Below are 20,178 nucleotides of genomic sequence, written 5' to 3'. Positions count from 1 at the left end.
ATTAGATTATCTTATTTGATCCTCTCAGTATTACTGGTATGGTAAGTATTATTAGGAGCATAATTATTTTGCAGATGAGAAAAGTTATGCTCAAAGAAGTTAAGTGATTTACTCCAAGATCAGATTTCCGTTTTTAATAAAGGAAGATTAGCTGACTGCAGACCAATGCTCTCATCAAAACAACTAGAAAAGCTGGGGACAATAGTTTTTAAATCTGTTTCAAGTGATTGGAGAACTATCAAAGCAACCAGAACTTAAAGGATTAATATCTGAAAGCTAAGAGATTATATTTGGCACATTTTTTCTGCTTGAAGCATTTGCTAATTAACAAAGCAGTGACTTGGAGACTAAGAGACTAAGCTAAAAGCAGCAGCTAAGAAGCTGAAAACCCAAATATTACTTTAGTAATCTTATGGAGGTGTGGGAAATGGAAGGGAAGGAGGTGACGAAGCTAGGAGTCCAGGGCTCCCAAAAAGTAGCCCTGGGGCATACCTATTACTTTGCTTTGGAATTTCTATAGGGCTGCACCCTAAGAGTAGAGGCAAACCAGAAATAGACTGGGCTCACAAACTCTGACGTTCAGCTCAAAATTGTCTTAATCCCTAACTGGACTAAGAAGATCTTTCCATGCCATTATATACATACTGCCTGCTGGAAGCAAAAGATTCCCTCTGGAGGGAGATAAAATCATCCAGAAGCTATGGGGGATCTCCAATTGGAGAGTGATTACATTAATTATTCTTTACATACGGTTGAAGATACTACATTTCCTTTTAAAAAGTCCTCTCACAACATAATTTGTCCAGTAGCCCAGTGAAGTAGATTTGCTCATTTTACAGATAAGAATCACAAGGTTGAGACTTCACCAAGAATTCCAGAAAAATGGTTACTAGATCCTAAGTGTGTTTGGCTTCCTTTATCTCACATAGTCACAGGCTTTTAAAGACATATAAAGATGTGATAGATTTCTTAAACTAAACAATTGAGAATATATTTCAATTAGTTTTTAACATGTTTGACAGAAAATAAACGCTTTCTGAGAACATGAATTTTGTATCCATTTATTATCCAGTTGAATAACAAACTTGCAAATCATAAATGTATATCACATAGTAAAACAAAGACTGGACTAAAATAGAACACAGTATCTTTATATATTTCCTATAAATTAATATATGAATTCTATTATATGTTCTTTCAACTACAAGCAACAGGGCAAGAAAAACAAAAAAAAGAATTATGAATCAAACCTTTGGTTCAATTCTATCCCTAGATGCTTTGAAGATAGATACTTTGAATGCATAGAAATTCTAAGACTTGCAGGAATCCTGATTTACCACACATCACAAATTCAGAGGTTAGAAGAACTGAAGTCAATCCTTAGATAGTTCCATTATTTGGAAGTTGTTCATTATAATGGTTGTACCTTTAAATATTTTAGTGTGCTTTAGTCATAGAGTGATTTTAAATACCATCATTTAAAAATTCAATAACTATGATTCTTCACTATGATCGAAGCTGTATGAAAAAAAGATACAGTATGTATAATTTGCTGTTATTTGCCATCTATCAATATCTTACAAAGAATTTCCTTGAAACCAAATATACTATTAACTAGCTAATGAATATTTGAAATCATTTTAGATTAGCTGACTTACATCTATTTACTATCAAGACTATATTTAACAGTTAATCAGCTATTAAAATTTAGAAATAATGTAAAAAGATGAAATAGCATGAATTACCTTTCCCAATTCTATTTCCTAACATTACATAAAATGAAAGGAATTTTAGATTGTTGCAGCTTCTTCTGAGCTCTAAGAAGGATTAAAAGATCAAGTGATCTGTTGAAATAAAACATGTTAAATAATATTTAATTTGACTATTGTGAAATATAAGGACAGTTTCTTAAGAACGGAAAATTGGCTGAAAATATGACCCTTAATATGCTGTCAATACAAATGAAATCACTGGGAGAAGAAGCTGACGGGGTGTAATATTCAGATTATTCCAAGTTTCTCTCTGATCCTATTGAATTTGAGATGCTTGGCAGGGCTGCCACATTGTCCAATTCTAGTTCGTTCTGTGAGTGGTGCCGCAACCGCTGCACAGCACTGGCCCAATTTGTGGGATATCGAGACAGAAATACCCAGCAGACAGCTGGAATTAAGAGGCAAAACTTCAAGAAAGATGTCAGGGTTAGGATTACAAATAGGAAAACCATACAAAATAAGAATTGAAGCCATGGACTTGGGTGCCATTTCCCATGAAGAGATACTAGAGAGAAGAGAGGGGCAAAGACAGACACTTGAGGAAAGTCTTCATTTGGGGAAGGGAGGGGAGAAAAGGAGCAAATTAAAAACACATAGCGTGTATTTGAAAGTCCAGCTTCATCTGCTTAGATAGTATCAGGCCTGCTACCTGTCCTACACCGCTGACACCGTACGAAGGCCAGCCCTTGCATTATTACAGAGTGGGTCATAAAATGTCCTCCTGACCTTTCTTACACTCCATATCCTCCATGTTTTCTTACCCTGTACCTTCTATGTATGGTCTCACCTTATATCTTGCAAATAAACTGCTCCGCCCTGCTTCCCCAACTTTACCTCTGTGCTTCTCTCATCTACCTCAATTGTACTCTCCCTTTGACAACACTGTCTCCTGCTAACCTGAGGACACTCCATCACAATACCTGGGGCTACATGTGTGAGTACAGGGCTTTGCCAGTGGTACCCCCACCAAGTTCCCTTGGCTGCATGAGTAGAACAGATCATCTAAAATAAAGCCAGTGTCATGCAAAGCCGTAGAAAAGTTTTAAGGAGGATTGTCACTTGGGAAGGGGCTGCCTAGTGCCTACAAAATAAAGTCCCAAATTCTTAGTCTGATCTTAAGGTTATACCCTAACTGACTTTTCCAGACTTAGCTACTCCTATTTCTCTACAAGACACTACATGTGAAGCTAGACTGCTTGCTCTTGACCAGGTATGCTTCATGTGCAAAGTCCTCTCTAGTTTTGTTTATGCTAGCAGCTGGTCTCCTATTAAATTTAGGTGTGTGAATGTGATCGATCTTGGCACAAATTCATTGGTAAATAAAATAGTTTAGAAATAAGAGGATTTAGGTAACAACATGAACCATCTCCATAATACCTCTGAAAGCATTTTAAGTGATCATAAAGGTTATTTTACTCAAGAAGCATTGTGAAAAATAGAATCAGGCTGGGACTGGATATATCCATTGGGTCAAATAACTTCTCTGTTAAGAAAACAACAGGTAGTCAGGGAATTGCATGGCACATCAATCGCATTCCACTAAAGCTGTTACAAAAAAAATGAAGAAGGAGGGGTGGCTATAGTTTCCAGGAACAAATTTTCAAAGATTAATGGGCCATTAAGAAATGGGAGTGGAAAACATTGTTTGACTGCGATCCCCCCATGACCAAGTCTTCAAGAAAAGCAAGAGTTGGCCCACAGGCCTCTGCAGGGACGCTCAGATGCTCTCAGGATTAGGACTGGCAGCGAACGGTCAGACGCTCGGCAGCCAGCCCGCGTTAGCAAGGGCGTCACTGATGACATCGAGGTCATGCCGCAGCTCATTCATGGCGCTGGTTATGCTCTTGGTGTCTTTCAAGATCTGAATACTCCGTGTATATGGGTTATACTTCACTCCAAATGGTCGCTTAATTGTTTTGGTAAATTCTCTAGTCAAGAAAACAAATAAAAGGCAATCAATTTCTAAAGAGAAAGTGGTGAAAACTAACAGCAAGCCTATTTCACATACTAGGCAAAAGACAAATCTAGGTGTTCATGCAGCCAGTCTGACCTGCTTCCCTACACACGTGTGCAGAGGCACCCTGGAATCCCACGCAGACAGAAAACCTAAAGTCGACACAGACACTTCTACCCCTGCATTACTAGGGAAATGTCCTGTGGATGGCTTTATTAACAATTTATTACTTTATACATCTCTTAACTTCAGAAAGGAGATCAAGAACAGTAGCTTTACCGATAGAGAACGACAACAGTAGCCACGTATTGTGGCTTACATAGTTATACACACACATACACACACACACCCTGAAACAGTCCTGCCTCCTGCACAGGTACACTCCTTCTGCTTAGAATGTTTGCCTCTAGCCTTCTCTAAAATGACCTAAATTCTACCCTTTCCTCAAGCATGAAATTTCTGCCTTCTTCATCAAGCCAACATTTGAACCTCTCATTTGGCACTCCCAAGAACAATCGTGTTCAGGACCCCAAGGGATAATTGTACAGCGCAGGACAATTATACATGATGAAATCCAGCTTGAAATCCACCTGCTCTACCCAGAGGGGCCCCTCCTCTAGTTGTGCAAAGGTGCCCTGTGTGTTAGAGGAAACCCTTCTGCTATCGTCATTTGGTTCTGTGGATGGCTTAAATCCCCAACTGAAAGAAACTCCCTGGAAGACAGGGAGCATGTTTTCAACCCAGTCTCTCTCTGCTGTCACTATACAATCTCATGACCCCTTCCACCAAATATTTTGTTGATTCTGCCTTGATAGTCCTTTTCTTTCCTACAAACTTTTACCTTAGTTCGGGCTTTTATTTTCACTTGAAGTGTTGTAAGAATCACAGTAGTTTCTCTGCCTGCAATGTCCTCCTTTCTTAACAACGCACTTAGCTAATTAATAGTTAAAGCATAGCTTCGATTTCATCCCACATGTTTAATATTTTTTCACCTCCTTACCTTTTTCATGCTGTCCCTTAGCCTACAAGTTAACATAGCTAAATTCTACCTGTCCTTCATGTCCTTTCTAAAATGCCATTAGCTTTCCCTGTTTCCCCAGCTGAAATGAATTGCTCCTGAATAAAATGCAGAACGTGTTTCATACATATCTCCACTAAGGCTTTCTATGTTGTTGTATAGTACTTTGTGTAAAGTCTATTTTTCCTATTAGATTATAAACTCTCTGATTAGAAGAAACCAATTTCTTGAAGTATCTGACCCATAATTTACAACTATCATTTAAACAACATACTCTAAATATTTGTTGTGAAAGGGAGATATGTTACAGGCAGGAAGCACCTAGTAGGCTTCTAGTTATCCAGTTGCTTACCCCTGTGATTTGCTACCATTATTGGACCTACATTTTGCAGAGGAAAATTAAGGCATGGGGAAGAAATACTCTACCTCATCTTCTCCTTTGCATCTTCAAAGCTTTCAGATACAAAGTAGACATCTTGAAAAGTTGTGATGAGACATTCCTGTTTGCAGGTAATCTTGGGGTCAAAGGGCTTTACTTTGGCATGTCCAGAAAGTGCATGCTAGAAGACAAAGAGTTAGCGAATCAAAGAATACTATCTATTTTTCAAATATCACATTCTATACACAATTGCCAGAATCAGCGCATCTCAGAATGTATTATTAATGTAATGGTCCCAACGTACAATTCCACACTAATTTCCTACAGCTCTTTTTTAAGCCACACTATTATCCAGCAAAACAAATGGCTTGCCATTGTCTATAAATGCCTCAAGATAATCTCTATTGTTCTAAAACTCTTCTCCATGTAGAAGGCACCCAAGGACCCTTACATGTTTTTGCATTATGGCACCTACTTTCTACCTGCAGTAGTTATTCTTGTGCATGACCTGTACCCACCACCAGGTGGCAGGCTCCTAGAGAACAAGACAGTGCCTTGGACTTGTGCCATACACATCCATCACTCAGCAAGCCTAGGTTTATTCCCTTATTGGCTAAATAAAAACTCTCAAAAGAATTCACTAAAAATTACAGAAGTTATTTCTAGCATACAAAAAATGTATGCTAGAGGAAAAAACAGCAAGATGTTATAAACAAAATCTTTAAAATACTTTTTTTTTTAATTTTAAAGATAAACACACATGTAAATCAGAACATTTGGGAAACAGAGCAAAATGTTTCTTAAATAATGTTTATTGTCACCCTAAGTATTTTCCATAGTAAGCTCTTGTTCAAACCTGCAAACTATTTTACATCATATAAGTGATATTAAGTGAATATGGTGACGTGCAAAGATTTACAACTCTTACTTTGAGTTCACTGATAGAAGACAGTAAGCCAGCACCAAAGACTCTTAGCTGACCATCTTGTTTACACAGACCAAACTCCACTGTGAAAAAGTAGCACTGCAAAAGGACATCAATATTACTTTCACATTCTGAATGACTCAATTTAAAACAAATTACAACTCTTCATCTCTGACACAAAGTATCCTGGAATGAAGTCCAAGACCCCCAGCCTAGCTCACAAGTATTTGTACAATCTGACCTCATTCTAAGAATACACTTTCCAGACTTTTGTTCCTAGAGCCCTTACATACTCTTCAAAATCACTGAGGACCTCAGACCTGTGTTTATATGGGTTACAGCTAGCTATACTTACCATATTAAAAATTAAAACTGAGAAAATATTTAAATGTCTACTAATTAGTTTTAAAATATAATGAGCCATTTTATGGTACCAAAATAACATTTTAACTAAAAATAACATTATACAAAACAAAAAGGTAAAAAAAAAAACTAGCATTGTTTTATATTATTGCAAATCTCTCTAGTGTCTGGCTAGATATTATTTAATGTTTGACTGGAAAACAAATAGACTCTCATGTCTGTCTCTGTATTTAACCTGTTACAATATGTTGTTTTGGTTAAAATATATTAATATATATTCATTTGTTTATTATGTATATCCCACGTTGGAATATCAGCTCTATAAAGACAGGAATTTTATCTGGGTTTTTTTTTTTTTTTCAGTGTTACATTCCCTATGCTTAGAACAGTACCTGTCACTTAACGAGTTATCAATTATTAATAGTAATATAATCACTTAAATAATTGCATATATGGTTAAAGTATATGAAGAAAATGCACCCTCATACAGATAAGTACTTGGAAGAGGGCTGAATATTGTAATAGTCTCTTCAGATTAACTGTGGTTGTTTTTGACACTATGTCAAAACTCAAAAGATGGTAGTTTCTTTAAGTTCAATAGCATTGTGGAATCTGAAACCATATCAGTGAACTCTGTCTGTTACATTAAAATCCACTTAGCACTTTGAATGAATCTTTTACCTATGCATCATTTTAAACGGGTCTCAGGGACCACAAGCCACTATTTGAGAAGTACTGTCTAACCATCGAGTCTGTTTCATGCCACTTCCTCCACCCTCACACACTCTGCTCCAGTTTCTAGCTGTTGCCCTAGACACACCAAGCACCTCCTTGTCTTCCTTGGGTTCCCTCATCCCAAGATGCACATCTTCCCTGAGCTAGTTCGGATGTTCCTCTTCCACGAACCCTTCCCCTGGCAGTTCTCTGCACTCCTAGAGCACTCTGTCTGAATTTCTCTACTACCTTTGTCTCATTCTAACATAACTGCTTCTTCAAGTAGTGTCTAAGTTCCCAGAAGGCAGGAACCAGGCCTTCCTCATCTTTTCACTTGCAGCATGATGCCTTGTACATAGTACTCAAAGATATTGTTAGCATCATTTTGGGGGGACCAATCATTTTTACTGGAAAAAGAAGATATATAAACTATTAACATCATTGTACTCTAGTGTTTCCTTGCTTTTTTAAGCTCATGTCTCCTTTTGATAAACCTTAAAATTTTACACCCTCTTTTAATGTTATATAAATTATTTAAATTAAATCAAGTATGAGTCAAGACAAATTTTCTCATGGTCATCTTGAATATGCATTTTTAAACTATGCAAATACCACATCCCACCCCAGTTAAGAATTACTGATCTATACAGTTATTTCTGGTTTATACCGTCGCCAGCTTTTGAACAGCCTCCTCTGAAGCTCCAAGGGATGCCAGGCCAATTTCTTGGGAGAACTGTGCAAAACTAGGTTCAGCCAAAAGGGGGACATGACCTAAGAGTTCATGGCAGGTATCGCTGAAAAAAAGGTACATGACTGTCACACTGTGATGCTTAATATTAACACATTAATCAGCCATTCAGTCAAATTAAAATCTGATCTTACTTGTATTGATATCGATCAAGTGGTATTACTTTGGAAAAGGATCGCAAAGGACACTAATCAAATAAAGAAACAGTTTTAGTTCTGAACCTTGGCCACTCACAAACCCACACATGTATGAACAAACAGACACACACAGACATTCAGACGCCCCCTCCTCCCACCCCAAATCAGGTCTCCGCTCAAACGTTACCTCCCCTGCAAGGCCTCCCCTGAGCACCCTTTCAAAATAGCAATAACACACATACACACTCACACACACACACCTCCTTCTTCCCCTGCTTTATTTTTCGCCATGGCACTAATCACCAGCTGAATATATCTACGCGTGTTTGTTTATTATCAGTACCCCCTCCCCACTGGAATAGAAGTTCTATGAAGGCCAGAACTTTTGTCTGATGTTTTTCAGTGTTTATACATGCATACATCCTCTATGCTTAGAACAGCATCTGTCACCTAACAGGTCATCAAAAGAAATATACAACAACAATGGCTAACTTGTAGAGAACATGAAGCATGTATTATATGCCATGGACCATGGTAAATGTTTTACATGTGCCAATATAGTTAATCTTCACAAAAATCGCATGAGGTAGGTTCCACTATTACAAGCAGGTATTGAATGAATGAATGTATGAATCAATCAATCAATGAAGTACTTACGGCTCTGGGGTATAGAGGGGATCTGAACTGTGTCGTACATACTGTGTGCAGTGAAAAACTCGAAAGGCTAAACCTGATAAGAAGTCCCTTGGTGATAAGTAACCAGCCACAGGACGAATAGAAAAACCTGTGCGTTCTGCAAAGCAAGGGAGAAAACAGAGAAAATCTTCATGAGAACAGAACACATACTACAACGTTTTAATTCATCCACGGGCACAAAGTTACAGGTTGAGAAAGAACACGGAAACTAAGATGCACCCTATGTGTTGTAGGGGGAAGTAATAATTACTAAGCACTTACCATGGCCAGGCAATGAATTACACCTTTTCCATATCACATCTCCTTTCATATTTGCAGTATGAGTTAAAGTTTATTCTCATTGTAACAACTATAAAACTGAGGATCAGAGACTCGAGAATGTGCCCAAGGCCACACTGTGGGTAGTACAAGCAGGATGAGAATCCAGGTCCCCTTATTCTACACCGTGCTGTCTCCCTAAAGAGTTTAGAATACCCCCTGGACAGAATCTATTAATTTAGATCAGAACCGTTTCAAATCTATGCCATTTTTTAGTCAGGTATACTTCTTACAAAGGAGGTTCTTTATTTCACCTACACTGGAGGGAGGTCTTCCGTAAGCTCAGCAGCCAAGACTGCATGCCCACCATGAAGCGCCCCCAGGCGGCAGCAAAAGCTCCCATTTTGCCCTTCATTTCAAACCCTCACACTCTTGTACGCCAGTTACACCTGGTTGCTTTGTGCTTGGATTCTCCCACTCTGACAGGCAGGCTTTATGGTCCAAATGAACCTTCCACAGTATCAGAAACATTTTATATCTAGGCTACCTGATGGGGTAGCCACTAGACATGTGTGACTGTTGAGTACTTGAAATGGGGCTAGTGTGACTGGGGAACTAACATTTTGACTTAAATCAATTGTAATTATTTAAATAATCACAAGTATCTAGTGGCTACCAGATTTGACAGGGCAGGCAGCCTCTTACAACTGATGTTCTGTTTGAAACGTCATTTAATTTTGGTTTCTCTCTTTGACACGTTCCATTGAAACACCTTTAGTATCATGTTCTGAAGCCAGCTCAAGCCCCAGACCCCAAGTGAACAGCTTTCAGTTCTGTGTCCATAGCAAAATCCTTCTTCCAAATCTCATCCAAATTTGATTGATGACAACTTCTGTAGCATATGCTTGTTTGTCTTTGTAAGTCTCATGAGATCACGTGCATTGAGTCTCTGTCATCTGTAATCACTATGTTTTTTAAATCTAGTGTTTGCGGAACCACTTACATGAGTTCTTTCCTTGTAAAAACAATATTGTCCTTTCCTGTTTAGTTCTTCTTTTGTGTCTTGTGGTATGAGAATTATGGAGTTGAATAAATATGCAGATTTTTATAACAATCTATGTTAAAAAAATTCAAATAGTAATTTCAGACCATGATGGAAATAAACTGAACTCACTTTGAGGCAAAGACTTACTTTTTCTTTTTTCCCTATGTTTCTAATCTACTGAGATCAAAGGAAATATCTCTTTTTCTTACCTATTGGAGACCCTGAGGATCGCTGATCATTTTATTTCCTATACTAGCTAGAAAAAAAAAATAGGGAGGCCTGGACAAAACAAGAATGAAGACGTAATAGGGACAAAATTCTCCTTACCCTTTATTTATGCCTCTACTATCACATCCTCTTCTGTGGGAAAACAATAGAATTTTAATGTGAGAAGGGGATTCGGATGGGCTACTCCAGTGTTCCCCAAGGAGGCCGAACCTCCTCTATCACCTCCCTGACAAGGAGGTGGGGAGCTTTCACCTCCTTGGATGGGGAACTAACCACCTCACGAGCCTGTTCCATTTCCATTTTGAGCCAAAAACTTGCAGTTGCTACTCAACAGTCCTTCACTCTAGAACCACATAGTAATCCCTCTATTGTGTTAGATGACCTTCAAATAGTTAAATAAAGCTATAATGTCTTTTAAATCTCCAGATTAAACACCTTAAGAGTTCTTCAGATTTTATTCATAAGATACATTTCCAATCCCTTTATAATTCTGCTCACTCTCTCCTACACTTGTCCCCCTTCCAATGTGATGCCCAACACAGGATCGAATACTCCAGGACAGGGTACCAGAAAAGTCTGATCTCCCATATCACTGGACTTTATTTCTCTGTTGAAAATTCCGTCATGATCCACACAGAGTTCAATAGTCCCCTTACCAGAAAATTAATTAGCTTATTACCTTTTAAAAAGTTTGAAACATCTTCCAACTGTGGGATATTATCTTCCCGATAGCCACAATACTTAGAAAGTAAAGGTAAGTTTTTCAGATACTCTCTGCAGGCGTGGGTTGGGTAAAGTTTGTTTAGCTCCCGGAACACCGTTCCCCAGGTCTTAACCTCCTCTTCGGTGAATTCAACCTTAGGGATGGGGTCTCCACTAGTGAGATAATGGGAAGAAGTTACTGTGAATTAGCATTCAATAAACAGTGGCACTTCTCTTATTCTCTATTTACTAAATGAGCATAATTTACTCTCTTCATTGACTTTACTATTCTGAAGTTGAATAAGTTATTTTTATAATACACTTACTGTTTATAGTTCATAGCCAAGTCTGCAAAATACTTCCGTCTTTCACGGTAGACATTGTCTTTGAAGCCCTGATAATTAAAGAAAAGGTTTTAAATATTCATACCAAAATGTACTTAACAAATGATATTTGGGAAACATTTTTATTATTACCCAAGCTACTGTCTTAAAGAGCTACAAAATTGTTATTTTGAGCAACCATTGTTTAGAAATTTATGATCCTTTTTATTTTAAACTCAATATTATATGACAGCTACAAAGGTACAAGATGCTATAGATACAAAGACTCAAAAATACTATAATGGCTTCAAAAATAAAATACTTTGAATAATAAAAGCACTGTCCTATTTAAAATACACACTCTTTTCCAAGGGTAAGATTTTTTTTTTCTTAATCACTCACATGATCACTTCAGCTAGAAGTGTTTGCTCTCTTGTGTATATCTTACAGCAATTTGTTCATGCCAGTTAGTACACTTCCCACATCTTAATCTTGTATATGTTTATTTGTACATCTGCTTTACCTTTTCAACTGGACCGTAAGCTTCCCTGGCAGGTATATCAATTTGTAAATTTCAACAGTTACTCAATAAGATATTATAGAACAAATGATTGGATTGTCTGGGGCTAAGGCAGTGTACAGCCACACTCACAGAGTAAATAGAAGCTAGATTAAAGATCTGGTTTCTGCGCCTTCACAATTGCACTCTCTTCTCTCCTCCCTTCTCAGGATTCTAGAGCTCCATAAGCAATCCTAATACCCTGGCTTTACTGAATACTCCAGCTGATGCTTGTACTGTATCCCATATAATTCCCCAAGGAAACAACTTCATAGTTCATCAACAGCCTAATCATCCAATTACGGCGGGCAGCATTGGCGATAAGTCTTATTCCATCCTACTTTTACTCCCCTTTCCAATGACCCATGCCTATTTTAATGAAAACTGACTGTGGATACTGTCTTTATTATAACTCATAGAATAGCTCTTAATAATAGGAATGTCAGGCACTGAACAGACGCTTTGGATCCAGTGAAGTTAGATGTTCTTCAGACAGTTAGTTTTAATTCTTCCAACATGGAGGTCTACTAAACTTCCTGAAATCCACAAGGTCCTATTTAGTCTAGAATAAGCAGTTTCTCCAAAAATGAAAAAAAATACCCTTAATTTTTTGTTTGCTTTGAATTATGTTCATGAAAATATGTATTAAAAATATTTACAGGATGGTCTGCATCTAGTTCAGATCCATACATCAGAACTCTGTTGGCACAATGGTCCAGGTCAGAAATCTTCTTTGGAAACCAAGGAACTGTTTCATTACCTGAAAAATACAAAAACCACTAACAGCTGCAGAGATCACCTTAGACAAGGCCATAAGGAAGAAGAAATTAAGAAAGTCATAAATGCATTTAAGTGAGATTTTTTAAATTTCAGCTTGTACCTTGAGGCAAAATTTATACAAGTAAACTTATCTATTTCCAATAAGTAAATATTATTCAAAATTTTTTAGCTTAAAATGTACAAGCCTTGATTTCTTAAGTGTTGGAGAAATGCTATACTTTGCTAATTGAATGAAAGTTCCTAAAAAAATTTTTTAAGCCACATATTTAATCACTCTAAAAAAGAATAGGGATGTACAGACAAAGGTGCAAATTGGATAAGAAATTTGAATGTTCCTTTTTGTTGGTGAAAGGGATCTTAAACTTCACTTAGGCCTCTGCCACTTTGACCTTCGCACCACCCCCCAGACACGCTGCCCCTCCTAAGACTCTGGGCTTTGCATATGCGGCTCTTCTGCCTGAAACTCCCGTCCCACTCCCACCTTCTCCTCCACCCACCCTTCTGTCCTCCTGCGAATATCCTTCTCCTCCCTCGAGGCCCAAATCGAGGGAGCCTTCCCTGACCCTGTAGATGGAGCTAATTGTCTCATCCAAGTTCCCAGAACATCGTTTCTAATTTTCTACCAGTTTTCTCTGTGTGTTTTCATATAATGTGTCTGTAACATGTCTGTCTTACAGGAAAAAATGGGACCAACTCTAGGGTAGGGATGATATATTTTTGTATCCCTATTTCTTAGTAGAAATATTTGACCTAAGTTGGTATCCCCTAAATAACACCTGAACAATTTAGCCTCTATTAAACTTTTCACTTTAATCCTGGCTGGTGGGGCTCAGTGGACTGAGTACTGGCCTGTGAACCAAACGGTTGTTGGTTCGGTTCCCAGTCTAGGGCACATGCCTGGGTTGTGGGTCAGGTCCCCAGTAGTTGGGATGTGAGAAGCAACCACATATGTTTCTCTCCCTCTCTTTCTCCCTCCCTTCCCCTCCCTAAAGTAAATAAGTAAATAAATAAAATCTTCATTTAAAAAAAACACTTAATTTTATAGATAGGTAATCAAAGTCCAGAAAAGTAAAATAATTTGCGAAGATAACTCATCCCTCCCTAACAGAAGAGAGAGCACTTGAATTCGAACGCTCTTACTTCAGTCTAATGTCCTTTCAAACATGCCCAGAAGTGATAATCAAGAGATTTAACAACAAATACAACAGGAGCACCAATCACATCACTCAAAATAGATAGATACAAGCAGAGTCCTAGGCTCCTGCTCTGCCAGGCGGTAACCCTGTCATTGTATGTGGCAGGGAAGGGGCCCCTGGGGACGGCCTTCGGGCATGGTGAGGAGCACTCACAGGACTCAGGGAAGCAGCTACCTGCCAGCCAAAGATGAAAGTATATCAATATGTTAATAATTTATACAGCCATACAAATGCATAACAGGAGGATATCAGCCCTGATTACACCCCAAATATTGTGGCATAAACTACAGGGATTATTTTAAATTGAGTACCATCTATAAAACATGGCTGAATTATCCCTTTGTCTTTTGCCCCAAGTAAACTACGCGATTCTTTTCCACAATACAAGATTTTAGCCCATATCTTTGCTATCTCAGTATCTGAAAACTTTTAAGGCTCTACTGCTTTTTCCTTTGCTTTTGGTGGAGGCAAGGACAGAGAGGCATGTTGTACATAACACATATCACATCATAGTTGCCAGTAACTGTCAATATTCTCAACAAATTCATTTACTATCTGCTAGATTCTAAGCTCTGTGAGAGTTACTAAGTACTAAGGGATTGTGCACTGGAGGTGTGTGAAATTGAGAAATGTGTGATGATTTGGAAACTGAGTTAACAACAGATTTCCAACTATTCTGAATTCTTTTATATACTCAAGGTTTCCTTTTTACTTCTCTCACATGATAAAATGTTGCCTTATAATTTTTATTTAGAATCTTGAGGAATTCTATTTTGTGTTCCATTCACTAACACACTGTAAGCAATTTGAAGAGACAGTGTTTTATTTTTACTTTTCATCCTTCAAGATAAATATAAGAGTGAGGGCAGTGAGTGAAAAGATTAAGGGATTAAGAAGTACAAGTTGGGCCCTGGCTGTTATGGCTCAGTGGATTGAGTGCTGGCCTGTGAACTAAAGGGTTACTGGTTCGATTCCCAGTTAGGGCACAAGCCTAGGTTGTGGGCCAGGTCCCCATTGGGTGGCACATGAGAAGCAACCACACATTGACATTCCTCTCCCTCTCTTTCTCCCTCCCGCCCCCCTCTAGAAAAATAAATTTTTTAAATCTTTTTTAAAAAAATAGAAGTACAAATTGGTAGTCACAAAATAGTCACATGGATGTAAAGTACAGCATAGGGAATATAGTCAATAATATTGTAATAACTGTGTATGGTGCCAGATGGGTATTGGAAATATTGGGGCAAACACTTTGTAAAGTATGTGGGTTAGAGAACCACTGTAATTGAAGCATAACATTTTTGCTTCCACTGTAATTGAAGCATAACGTTTTTAAAAGAAAATAAACAAAATACAAAATTTAAAAAAAGATGAGACACGCATTATGTACTTAATCTTCTAAGCATTATTTTTACTTTTCAAACTTACCATCCTCCTTCGAGGTGAAATGATCAGATGGATTCACAGAGAGAACATTAGTGTGAGACTTCAACAGGTGAAAAATATCATTCAGTTGTTCTCTGTTGATATCACAGTCAACGAAAATCTCAAACTCCGAGTTTCTTCTCTTTGATTTTCGGGACTCAATATGTAACAGGTTCACGTGCTTCTCCTGGGCAAAGCAGAGGGTGAAGCGTCCAAGTGACTGCCTCACACGGTGACAGCCTCTGAGCAGGCGACTTCCATTACCCCCCAAAATCAATTTCACACTTGTCATAACAGCCAAAGGGAGAAAAGGATGTTTTTAGCGCTGCCAATAGCAAAGTAATTCCCCCTAAATATTAGGCACTATTCTTTTTTTACTGTATTTTTTCATTACCATTTATCCCCCTTATACCCTCTCTCACCTCTACCCTTCCCCTCCCACCCAACCCCCTCCTATAATCACCGCACTGTTGTCCATGTCCGTGAGTCCTTTTTCTTCCTTGCTCAATCCCTCCACCCCCTAATCCCCTCCCTGTACTATTATTTTTTTAAAGATTTTATTTATTTATTTTTAGAGAGAGGGGAAGAGAGGGAGAAAGGAAGAGAAACACTGATGTGTGAGGTAAACATCAACTGGTTGCTCCTCATACACACTTTGCCCAGAACCCCTGGACCGAACCCATGACCTGGGTATGTGTCTTGACCAAGAGTCAACCTGGCAACTTTTCACTTTGTGGGACAACTCCCAACCAAGTGACACCAGTCAGGGCAATATTAGGTACTATTCAAGATAGTTTTTAAAATTCACCACATCCTCCAGAAACTAATAAGAAAATACCCATTAGAATTTTCTCGGATTGCCATAAGTGATTGGCCTTCAAATGAAACTACCAAGTCTCCTAGATAAAAGAAAAAAAAAGAATCTTTTGAAAATTCTCACCAATTAAAGTCAGTTTTCAAAAAGTGATGCTACTGTTAGTCTTTCAGAAAAATTTCCTTTGCAAAAATGCATCCAATAAAATTAGGCAAACAGCTTGAACATAGAGTATTTAATACCTCAAATCTCTTAAGCTACAAACTTAGTAACCAGCTAAACCAGACTGCTCCTTCCGGCCTCTTCTTGCCAGCCTGAGCTGTGGGTGCCATATGCATAAAGCTGTGGGAGCGGATCTTCTCTTACCAGTGGGAGTGGCTGAGGAAAAGCACTGGTGTCAGGATAGTGAAACATAAGAACCAGTCACCCAACTGTTTTTCATTTAAAAAAAAAGAGAAGGTTGGAGTAGATGATCTCCAGTACCAACCACTTCAATCTAAATTAACTTAGTGAACATCTATGTAGCCAGGTAAGGGCTATGAAGCATCCCATGAAGGATAAAACACACACAAAGTTTATAACCTAGTTGTCTAACACACAAAAGACTAAGGGACAATGCAAGTGGCGAGTGTGCAGTTGCAGAAAGTTTTCGGCAAAGGAAAAAGCATCATGGGTTAGAGACAGGAGAAGGTTCCATGAACAGATAGGAACTGACATGAGTCTTAAAGTATAGATAGAGTAGGAAGGCCCAGGGAAGAGGCAGGGTTCCGAACAGGAGAGCTGAATGAGCAAAGGTAGGGATGAGATGAGAACTATCAGGGAATATGAACCAAAAAGAAAGAGTGGGTGTCAGGGATGCTGGGAAACTGGAATAGGCAGGGTTTATCCCGGGACATGGAATTTATCATGGGATCACCAGAAGAAAGCCAGTTACAAATTATACTGGCATTGATTAGGAGTAAAGAAGAGTTTTATTAAATACATTTCTTACGGAGTTTTACGGTAAGAATATATTCTTAAATACTTTCTGAATGACAACTTGAATAAATATAAAGTTAAACTATGTTTCGTGGGGACAAAAATGCAAAATGTAAATTCTTCTTAAATTAATCCACAAATTTAATGCTATCAAAATCAATACCTTGATGGAGTTTGGTGAGGAAACAAAGCTAAATGATTTCAAAGTCCACCTGGAAGAAAAAATAAGGCAAGAAGATCTAGGAAAATTCAGATAAAGCAGGATTAATAAATGAGACAGTCCCTGTCAGGCATTCGGTTACGGACACGGGCCCGGAAGGGCGAGGCAGTTTTTTCACACAGGCGCGCACAGCTGGTAAGTGTCAGAGCTGGAACTCAAGCCCAGGCTGTCCGGCTCCATCGTCCATGCTCCCAAACACTATGTTGCAATCTTGTTTTACAAGCAATAAAGAGTAAGAAGAGTGGATAATATGGATCTTCTTTGGACAAGATTTACAAAATCTCAGTAATGAAAACACTAAGGACTGACATAGCCAAAAACTGGGACATGACTGCATTGGGAAGATGGAGGGAAGGGAAGCTGAGGGCGCCCCTGGAAAGGCGGTTGTGTCAAGGAAGCTGATTCTTTACCTCCGTTGTAGGAAACAGTACCTGCAATTGAAAAAAATCAATACATAGCTGCAGAATAAGCAGATTATTTATAAATATGAAAGTAAAAACCAGAAAATATAGTTGAAAGAGTTGAAACTGGTCACCTCCTGTAGGCTGGGGATAAGTAAAATGGGTGGATTTACACCCAGAACATAATGCAGAAGTTAGATAAACACATAGCAGTATAGGTAGGTCCTAAAAACAGTGTTGAGTGAAAGAAAAAGTGTATAATAACATCTATGTAAATTACTAACACATACGCAAAACTCTGCATAGTCTATAACACACATTAAAATAATTCAAGGTACATATCAAACAGCATAGCTATCTATCAGAAGAGAGAGATCCATAGTGAATGGAACAATGACAGAAACAGGAGGCTGTATAAATCAATGAAGATTGTGTACCTGTGATTTAACAAGTAGGATTAACTCAACCCTCTGCACCTAAGGTTAACAAAAATTGAAGTGGAACTGAAGAATGAAGAGAAGTGAAGCAGAAGTCTGCTGTTTTCTTTACAAGCTTTGTAGTGTGAGTTGACTTTTTAAACCATGCACAAGGATTCTTTGTTGGAAAAGAAAAAAGAAAAGAAAGTTGAAGGAAGCAATATAAGTGTATTATGTATAGGCCCAAGGTAATCATTATACAATTATCAAATGTGGGGAGGAGTAGTAGGGAAAAAGGAGGGAGGAGATATCAGTATCATTTACAATAGAGAGTAAATTAATACTATGTAAAGTTGATAAGTTAAAAAGAGATAGGAGAGCACATTATTTATATTTTATAAACTCACCACCAAAAGAACAATTAAGAGGTTGCCTCTGGAGAGTGGGACTGAAGATATAATGTATAGGGTAGGAAAAATGAATCTTTTCAAATTCTTCCAGGCTATCTACATTTTAAATTTTTAATTCTTTGAAATATTTCAAATGGCTACATAATAATATGTCATATGGATATAAACTTCATTTTTGAAACAGCTAACATTTACTGATAAGGTACTTTGAACTATCCTAAGCACTTACATATATTAACTCTATTGATTTGCACAATGATCCTGAGATAAGTAGGGTTCTTGTTTTATAGATGTAAAGACTGAAGCACAAAGAGACGTTCATTTATCCATTATCACCCAGCTAATAAGTGACAAAGCAAGGATTTGAGCTCTCAGAGCTACAAACTTAACCCCAAACATGTTCAAGTACAATAATTTAACCTGTCCCCTACCTTAGGAGTAGTTTGTTTATAAATAAACCTTTGTGTCCCTAAGCCCTTACATTAAGTTAGGTCCCCTAGTTCAATGCTATTATTGTACCTAGTACTTCGCATGCAGGTCCCTTTACACACATGTAATTATTTACTTCCTCTAATTATTTGCTAGTGTCTGTTCCCCAACCAGATTACATGCCCTGTGAGGGCAGGCACTGTGTCTACATTGTTCAGGTCTAGATCCTTAGTATCTAGCAGGGCACCTGGCACATAGTAAGTCTATTCAATAACTATTCATAGTCTGCCTCACTGATCCCTACTTCCTTAAGAAATATTTATGGACGTGGAATTAGTGAGTCAAAAGATGTAAACATTTTAAGGCCCATAATATATATTACCAGATTATTTCCCTATACAGTATACCGACTTGCCCTCACACCAAAGGTGTATTTAAGTGCCGAATGCATTGAAGCTTTGCCAATAGGGAACAGAATAATTGTAAAAATCTTTGCTATTTTGTTATATAGGAATATCATTAACTATATTATTAACACATCATTAGATATCATTAAAATTTTAATATTTTAAAATTAAAATCTGCTTAAAATCCAAAATCTACTAAGTAAATCTTTCTTCCCCCATTTCTTTATTAGCCATTTGTATATCCTCTTCTGTAAACTGTTTTTATCTCTTGCCCATTTGTTAAAATTAAGCAATAATTTAGAAACTGAAGTGCATAAGAAATTTCTCTAGCCCATCTTTGAATAATTTACAGTATTCTCTGTTTTAAATACAATTTTAGAGTTTTAGAGAGTTTGATATAGAAATATGGAGAGTGCTTAGCTTACCTGGAAGATTTTCAGTGCTTTTAGAAGTCCTCCAACTTCATTCTTTAAGGAAAAAATGAGAGTTACTCTTCCTCTTTCTAAAGAATGGTCTTTGTTTTCCTTATTGTCTTCAATCATGATGAATTTGGTGTACTTCTCTAAAAATAAAGTATGAAAATATAAGGAAAGTTCTGAAAAGTACAATGTAGACAATATTTGATAATTTTTGAAACTGAGAATATTTGATAACACTAACCAAGCTTTAGTTTCCTCATCTGTAAAACATGGATATGCTTATATGCTTTGCAAGATTATAATGAGGCCAAAATAGGATAAAACATTGCCAGACACAGTACCTAGAATGTAATAAGCATATGATACATGTTAGTAGTTTCCTTTTTTTCCTCCTAATCCTTCTTTCAGGGCATGACTGGAGCTTCTTGCAGTCTTCCTGACTTGCAGCCTGAACTGGGTACTCTT

The 20,178-nt window shown here is 37.7% G+C and overlaps 1 protein-coding gene across 1 annotated transcript; it reads right to left on the bottom strand.

Moving 5' to 3' along the window:
- Positions 1–3,525: 3,525 nt before the first annotated feature.
- Positions 3,526–19,851, bottom strand: TPH1 (tryptophan hydroxylase 1). The gene is made up of 10 exons (XM_054586267.1): positions 19,720–19,851; positions 15,223–15,406; positions 12,481–12,581; positions 11,266–11,333; positions 10,917–11,113; positions 8,668–8,803; positions 7,793–7,919; positions 6,052–6,147; positions 5,171–5,304; positions 3,526–3,700 (listed from the first exon to the last, which is right to left on the bottom strand). The coding sequence occupies exons 1-10, from the start codon at positions 19,834–19,836 to the stop codon at positions 3,526–3,528; spliced, it is 1,335 nt and encodes a 444-aa protein (XP_054442242.1). The 5' UTR covers positions 19,837–19,851.
- Positions 19,852–20,178: the final 327 nt, after the last annotated feature.

Source organism: Pteronotus mesoamericanus, unplaced genomic scaffold (assembly GCF_021234165.1).
Source record: "Pteronotus mesoamericanus isolate MK-2021 breed Mesoamerican mustached bat unplaced genomic scaffold, CSHL_Meso_final contig_90, whole genome shotgun sequence".
Taxonomy (NCBI): Eukaryota; Metazoa; Chordata; class Mammalia; order Chiroptera; family Mormoopidae; genus Pteronotus; species Pteronotus mesoamericanus.
Note: the sequence above shows the minus strand (reverse complement) of the source record. Positions and strands in the feature narration are given on the sequence as shown.

Excerpts from the sequence above, each read along its gene's own strand:
- TPH1 (XM_054586267.1), bottom strand. The coding sequence starts at position 19,836 with ATGATTGAAGACAATAAGGAAAACAAAGACCATTCTTTAGAAAGAGGA. Across the intron at positions 11,334-12,480 it reads AACTAGATGCAGACCATCCT|GGCTTCAAAGACAATGTCTA; the intron begins GTAAATATTTTT and ends TTTAATTATCAG. Across the intron at positions 8,804-10,916 it reads TGTTTCAAACTTTTTAAAAG|AACGCACAGGTTTTTCTATT; the intron begins GTAATAAGCTAA and ends CTTGCTTTGCAG.